This window comes from Cydia pomonella, chromosome 4 (assembly GCF_033807575.1).
Source record: "Cydia pomonella isolate Wapato2018A chromosome 4, ilCydPomo1, whole genome shotgun sequence".
NCBI lineage: Eukaryota > Metazoa > Arthropoda > Insecta > Lepidoptera > Tortricidae > Cydia > Cydia pomonella.
In genome coordinates this window covers 11,511,855-11,519,678 of record NC_084706.1, presented here as the reverse complement: position 1 = coordinate 11,519,678, position 7,824 = coordinate 11,511,855, and the positions used below count along the sequence as shown (strand labels likewise).

Sequence of the window (7,824 nt, the reverse complement as noted above, 5' to 3'; positions counted from 1 at the left end):
TTTCCCCCTAGTTTTTGTGACTGGGTATCAGACTTTCTGAGGGATCGATCGATTCGTGTGGTCATTAATGGCTGCTCGTCCGATCAATTGGCAATCAATGCCGGAGTCCCTCAGGGGTCCGTGCTTTCAGCGACCCTTTTCCTGCTCCACATAAACGACCTGCTGAAACCAGGTACGTTCGGATATGCAGATGACACAACGGTTGTTGAAAGCTACATACCCAATTCACGAGCTAGTGGAGTCCAAATACAGTCGCTCAGGGAGGCAATGGTCGAACGCATGAACGTGTCACTAAAGGCAGTCTCTGATTGGGGTGAAGCCAATTTGGTCTCGTTCAATGCTAGTAAGACCCAGGCGTGTCTTATCTCCGCCAAACGGAGTCCATTCCATCTGACTCCTACTTTCCGAAATGTATCCCTTCCGATAACCGACCATCTTGAGCTTCTCGGAATCTCGCTGACTTCGAAACTCAACTTCGGCCCGCACATCGAGTCGAAAGCACAGTTAGCAGCAAAAAAGCTGGGCATCCTCAACAAGGTGAGGCAGTATTTTACACCTAGGCAACTGCTCGACCTTTACCTAGCACAAGTGCGATCGTGTGTGGAATACTGTTCGCATCTGTGGGATGGTTCAGCAAAATACCAGCTTGAGGCACTCGAGTCAGTTGAGAGGAGAGCCAAGAGAATCATTAATGATGACGATCTGACGAATGCTCGACTCCAAAGTCTGGAGCATCGTCGCAAGGTTGCCAGCCTAACGATCTTTTACAGGATACATTTCGGAGAGTGTGCCGAGGAACTGCACAACCTTATTCCTCCGTCCCCATTTCACCATCGGACTACCAGACAATCGGCACTCCGGCACCGCTTCATGGTAGGTATTCCACAAATACGCACGAAGCGTTTTGCTTCAACATTTCTTATGCGAACTGCCAAGGAGTGGAATGCCCTGCCCGAGTCTGTGTTTCCGCATGAGTACAATCTGGGTCTCTTCAAGGCTAGGGTAAATAGGTATCTCATAGGTAAGCGTGCTCCACCGTAGACCGCATCATCACTTACCATCAGGTGAGATCGTGGTCAAACGCTTACCTATCGTTATAAAAAAAAAAAAAAAAAGATAAGGCTTGTAGACTTAGAAGCTTCGCTCTACAAGAGATCTGATAATTTTTTGACAGTGCGAGCCTTATGGTTTCGTCTTGGCAACATTTTACATGAAAATGTTTTTAATGGGTATTCACTTCTATAAGTTGCTTATGGCAATATTCCACCTCCTATTTTAATGGGTTGTAAATTCGTATCTGAAGGTATATTTAATACGATCTGCTTTTATTACTGATTCCCCATACAATCTTCAACCCCTTTTTTCCCTAATGCCTTTTTCTCCCCTACGGGGTGATTTTGGGGTTGAAAACTATTTTATATCTTTAACAAAAACTATCTACATACCAATTTTCAACTAAATTGATTCAGCGAGAGGTTATTGATTCCCCATACACACTTCCACTCTTCTTTTCAGCCCCCTAGGGGCAAAAAAGTACATTTTTTTTGTTGTTTGTGTACTAATACCATCCAAATTTCAGCTTCCTAGGGCTTCTACTAGGAAGTACTCTAAGGATTATGATGATCATGAGTGAATGAGTGAGTGAGTCAGTGACGAAATCGGGGTTTTTAGATATGAATAAAATCTAAAGTATGTGAGCTATGATTGAAATTTTTTATGCTTAATAAGTCCAATATTGACATTGTATCTCGAGAATTTTGTGTATCTGGTGTTATCCAAACCAAGTTATGAGGGTTCAAAAAACAACGAAGCGCTTCGAGAAATGGTAGGTAGTGCCCTTGCGCTTCGCTTTGCTCGTCTTGGCGGTGGCACTACCGTACCCCAAGATAATTTTGTTCGTACTGTCAACTGCAGCGAAAAGTAAACCCTCCTGCATATAAGTGTATGAAAATGTGCTAAACGAATAGTATTTCTGACTGTACCGGCATATTAATTTGTGATATAATTTAATACTCGTATTATGATAATAACAGAATAACTTAATTCTATTACTTCTTTGGAATCATTATCTATCAAGGTAGTTAAAAGACAGTCAAGCAAAAGGTTATAGGTAAAACTACATTGTAATATCTTTAATATCTTTTGTGGTTATGGCGAACTACGACATTTAGATAGTCGACGTAAATAACATGACTTAAAAGTGTTAGTCTCTCATCGTATTGAAATAGTCGATAATTTTATAAAAATTGAGAGGGAGATATCGTTGTCTTGTTTTGGACCACTCTGTCACGCTTATATTTCTGTATTTTATCAAATAAATAAAAAAGACGAGTGCTATTGCATGTCTTTTTTTAAGTGTACGTGTGTTTTACATTTACCATGAGAGAAATTAAAAACTAAATTTCATCTCATACAAAAAGCTACACTCCGTCACAAGTTTTTGGAACAAGAAACGAGACAACGACAAGAACTTTGACCCTAAAATGTCGGTATCGGCAGGAGAGTTAAGAAGACAGGTGCAAGTTCACGGGCACGATATTTAAGGCCCCGTGGATTCAGGTTCTTCTCTCACTCTCACTGAGCGTAACCGTGAGCGAGATGGCTGTGCCTAGGATCGCAGATAATTATCATGTTTTTGATTTTTTTTTGTATGTATTAACAAAAAGTTAGATCGCGAATTGCGAATCTTTAGAAGTAATTTTAATGTTTTTAGCTTTTGTGCAAAAACGTTTTAAACCTATTTTCGTGGTTTTTAGAGCTCCGTACAAAACTTTGTTCACGGAGCTCTTATGGAATCACTACGATCCTGCAAATCGGTTAAACGCGTTTTTTTCTTTTGAGTGAAAATAAAGAAATTAAGTTTCGAATCGATGAAGTTAATAGAGAAAAGCCTCAAATTTTCTTATTACATTTTTGGAAACCGTATTGTTATCCAAAAAAGCGAAAATCTGCGAACCTCAACTTAAGCTACATAAATATTTTGAACAAACGTTTTGATCCATTTTGCACTATATGAGTTCGTACTGGTGTTGATATTAATGTTGATATTAGTTAATGAGTTGCACCTAAAGAATAAGGTTGAGTAATTACATTTTTAAATTATAGTACATTACGATACAAGTGCGAAAAATAGGAAATTCGAAACGAGTGGCGATAAATTAAAACACGACCGAAGGGAGTGTTTTAAATCGACACGAGTTGCGAATTACCTATTCGCACATGTATCGTACAACGTTTTACAGTACATATGGCCCTTTAAATGTTCGACACAGTAACGTAATATGCTACTTCTCGCACTAGTGCTATAAAGTAGCCCCATATGTACTGTAAAATATATTATGTTACTTAAAACAATTTATTGGTCAAACCTTACTAAAATTAACTGATACCCGACACTGATAATTTTCATGATACCCGAGCAAGCGAAAGATTTAAAAAAATTACCACGAGCGTAGTGAGTGGCTCGAAAAGTGGAATCTTGAGCGTTGCGTGGGTTTCAAGGCGAAGGGTAAAACAAAGTTTGCTACCGAGGGAACTACAATGTGATAAACTTTACAAATCAATTTTTTTCATCTAAAATTATCACTTGAAAATTGATTCTACCGGTAAACATGATGCCTAGTTGTCAGAACTCAAAATTTGCATGTAATTATTTGTGGATAAAATACAACTTTCTCATCAGTTTTTGAAGAATAAAGAGGGCCTTTACGACCTGTGACCTATTTATTACTAATTTTACACTATGACCACACACCTCGAAAAAAATGTTCAGATTTAAATTCGTTACTTAACTAGGCATCTGTAGAAATCTCTTATCATTATTATCTGCAGTCAAACACTGTTTCAGTTTGCAAAAGTGGTTCCGAAACTGGCCCAGATTACTTTGGTTTGAACACATTCAGCGTAATAACTATATGTCATCGTATGCTCCAAAGTTGGGGAATCCGTGTTTTGTATTTCAGCTAATGGAAGACCAAATTTTGCCAACGATTTAAGTAAATCTGCTATTATGTCATCATTCCTTTTCTTAATAACATGATAACATATAGCACTTCCATTTATAAGAGCTTTGGCGATACTTAACCATATATACACCATTTTAGGATGGTTGATATTATGGTTTAATTCATTGGTCCAGTAAAAGCTTATCAAAGGGATAGGTGAACTAAATCCCATAACCATAGTTTTATCTTGCACTGCAACGAAGTTATTGTACTTCCAGTATGATTTTGTTTTTGCTTTTAAGGCACTTCCAATGTCTTCATTAGCCAGTTCAAATGCTTTAATTACTTTTTCATAACGTTTTGTGAAAGTGTTTTTCTCCCAAGCTTTCTGATGCTGTGACAGGTGTTCTATAATCTCTTTTTTAGTGAAATCATGACCCCTTAAGTACGTTTTATCAAATATGGCCTGTGATACTTCGGGAGGTCCTTCAAATTTGCAATAATCATTTATCCAGATAATGGGTACGTTTGCGTTCAGTGCTATTTCATTCGCTTCTGATACACCGCTTGCCCATATAGACAAACAAAGACGCTTCTTAGACTTATTTAAGAGAGATAGGAGTTCATTAATTGTTCTGAAAGCTTCGACGAATACCAATTGATCGTTTTGATTTTTGGTGTCTTCAATATTTCCAGCGTAATCCAAGTAAAGTATTTTCGTTTCATATTTGAAAGCATTTGTGCAGTTTGATTTGAAACTTATGTTGGTATTTTGTTGTGATCTACATTTCCAAGCAATGGTGTCCTTAAAATCCTTATATATACTTTCTTGTACATAGATATATGACAGAAAAAATGGATGACGTTCAGAGTTGAGGAAAATGTCTACAGCTGAATCTAGGTCCGATTTTTCCGTAATAATTCCGGTGACCTCTGGCATCAAACCATGGAATAAATTAGGAAATTTTGTAAAACTAGTCGATAAAACACTAGGGTCCCCAATGACTAATTTTAGACAATCTAATCCGACATTCTGACATAATTTGGTAAATAAATGACAAATTATAGCGGTTTCATTTGTTGCGTAGAAGTACGAGAATTCGTACAGTTTAAATGACTGAAAATAACAACCCACAGCCAGTAAAGGCGTATCATTTCGGATTAAACACAGCCCTTCCGCTGTGATCAATTCAGTTTCACTCGAAAACCGCAAATGCTGCAAGATAAGATGGATACTGTGTTTGGTTTCTCGAACAGGAATGTTTCTAATTAAATATTCCAATTCACATATCAAATCAATATTCTGTTCGATTTCTTCTGCAAGTTTTTTTAATCCATTACATCGATCTGCGAATAAATCAGGATGAAGTGGCGGCCGAGCCATATTATAAAGATTTTCAATGGTGTCCCGTTGCAGGCAAAATATTCTATTGTTGAAATTGTCAACAACAAGTTGTTCAGAAGCACTTATGGTTGAATCACTACGAAATTCCTTATGCACCGACAAATACTCTTTCCCCTTCGTTGTATCAACAAGTTTTTTGTCCATTTTCAGGTTATTAAAAATGTTCGCTAGTAGCACTTTACCCATCATGCAACTGTCACTTGCATTTAAACTGTCAATGTCAGATAACAATTATCGTTGACTGTATCAGCATTAATAGGTATGTCACTTAAGCGACTACTTTCACTTCACTTCGATAGGCAACAATACATTTATTTACGTATTTTAATCAACTATGGCATTATGCCACGTAAATTCTACGAACACGTACACGCGACGCCGGCGCAATGAATCGGCGATACTGATAGACAGATAGACCGAGCCGACTGGGCCGGCGTCCCCCTCTCCCCTAAAACATCGCTGAGTTGCCCAAGCGACGCAACGGAGCGTATTCATAATGAGTGCCGTTCAAAAACCTTCCGTACTACGTTTATATTAAAGATCAAATGAAATGAGATTGTTTACGCGTAGGTAGGTACACTATTATCGCAGCGCGGCGATAGCAATGCCACCCATGTGACATATTTACAATAATTACTTTATCCATACATACTTATACATTATAGGCACAATTAACCAAATAGTTTAAATACAAAATGCCAGTCTCGTTTGTTAATTTAAAGATTTTGTCTTTTACATATTGAACTGGTCTGACAAAACAATGTTACTAAATTTATTTCAGTCACTAAATTCACAATTTGTCAATTTGCCTCCTTTTTCTACTGACAAAATTGGCTTGTCAGACTATGTTATAAAAGGGCTGGTAAAGGATACAAAAATAAACTTAGGTACTTACCATTTAAACCAACCAAAAGCCGGTGTAACACACAATTTGATTATTCTTTCGGCGCTTCTTTAACTTCTTAAGTAATCCCAAAAGTTTTTCAAGTAGAAAACAATACTAAGTGGCAAGTTACTTTTGTGCGTCCTTGCCGGTCCTCGTTATCCGACCTTCTCTTTTCTTTACCAGTTAATGAACTTGAACATGCAGATACTTCGAAAAACTAAAACTTGTCACAGTACAAACAAAAAATAAATATCACCTGTATAGATAACGCATCCTTGCCCGACACGATAATGGCGGCTATGATAGGGTACATAATAATACATGGCCCAACACGGCTATGACGGCTATAACGCTGCTTATTTCATACCTTTTTGCTTTTCAAGATCATATTTACTTTATATTTATGTAGGCCAAGCAACAAGCACTTATGAACAGTAAGTATTACATATATTATACATATTATCAGAGCAATTAATTGATGTTAATACTAGTAGCTCTGTGAGCTGTAGACCTCGCGAGCATAGTTTAAAAGTGAATAAATGTATGGCACTACTGTTTAGAAGAATTTATAAAAACTAACTTGACAAAAATACATGATTATCGAATAGGGTGGTCCAAGTTTACTTTGTATGTAGAAAAAAAGTGGAATAGATTTTATCTTCACAAGGCTCCCTTTATCCTATATTATGGAATAATTTGAACTCATTTGCAAATGATTTAGAGGTCGCTGTACTCGCTATGATTTTGTGATTTGCAAGATAGAGGCGATAGAGGTGGTGTTTGATAGATAGAGGTGTTTGATACAATTAAGAATATGCAAAGTAACCAAAAAACAAAAACCACCGCCTTATTTTTCACATACCTCTAACTAATAAATAAAACGTATAAGATGTCCTTAAAGACATTTCCTAAGCAGAATTATTGATGGGTCAATTTATTTTCATACAATTTTATGGCAGAATAGTTTTATTTATAGCGATCTCTAAATGATGTTTAATGCTCTAAATTTTGCTAGGGATACTTGTTACGTAGGTATATTGGAATAAAAAACCAGCATGGAAAAGGAATTTTCATTACTTTATACTTTTGGAACGCCTATTATTGAACCTACCCAAATTTCACGGAAATCGGTTTAGAAATGTGACTTGTAGAGTAGAACAGATGGACATACGAAACAATGTTTGCCTAACAGGCCAATTCGAACGTAGACTGATGCACAAAATAAAAAATAAACAGAAGGTCCATTCCCGCCGTTCTTGAAAATACATACCTAAACTTGCCCGACTCACTAGGGTTCCTTCTGTATTAATTTCGAATTTTAAAAAGGAGTAGGTAATATAAGTTTGTCATAAATATCTGCAAGATGTCATTTAGTTATCATGCATTTTGCTCGTACTCTACGGAGTCCGTACATGTATTGGCGCAAGCGAGACGCATGATAACTAAATAAAATGGTTCATATATCATTCGTGCATTCTGATGTCAGTGTACGTTCGAAATTGGCCTGTAAGCTGTAACCGAGATGCTTCATCGTACGCGTCGGTTTGTTTGGTTTGCCAGTCTTTTCAGTATTTTTTCTTCCTCGAAGT

The 7,824-nt window shown here is 37.1% G+C and overlaps 1 protein-coding gene across 1 annotated transcript; it reads right to left on the bottom strand.

Annotated features, from left to right (window-relative positions):
• Positions 1-695: 695 nt before the first annotated feature.
• On the bottom strand, positions 696-5,782 carry LOC133517092 (uncharacterized). Its single transcript, XM_061850236.1, has one exon. It carries the CDS (start codon positions 5,536-5,538, stop codon positions 3,844-3,846), a length of 1,695 nt encoding a protein of 564 aa, XP_061706220.1. The 5' UTR covers positions 5,539-5,782; the 3' UTR covers positions 696-3,843.
• Positions 5,783-7,824: the final 2,042 nt, after the last annotated feature.

Bases quoted from the DNA above. Each gene is read 5' to 3' on its own strand.
- LOC133517092 (XM_061850236.1), bottom strand. From the start codon at position 5,538: ATGATGGGTAAAGTGCTACTAGCGAACATTTTTAATAACCTGAAAATG.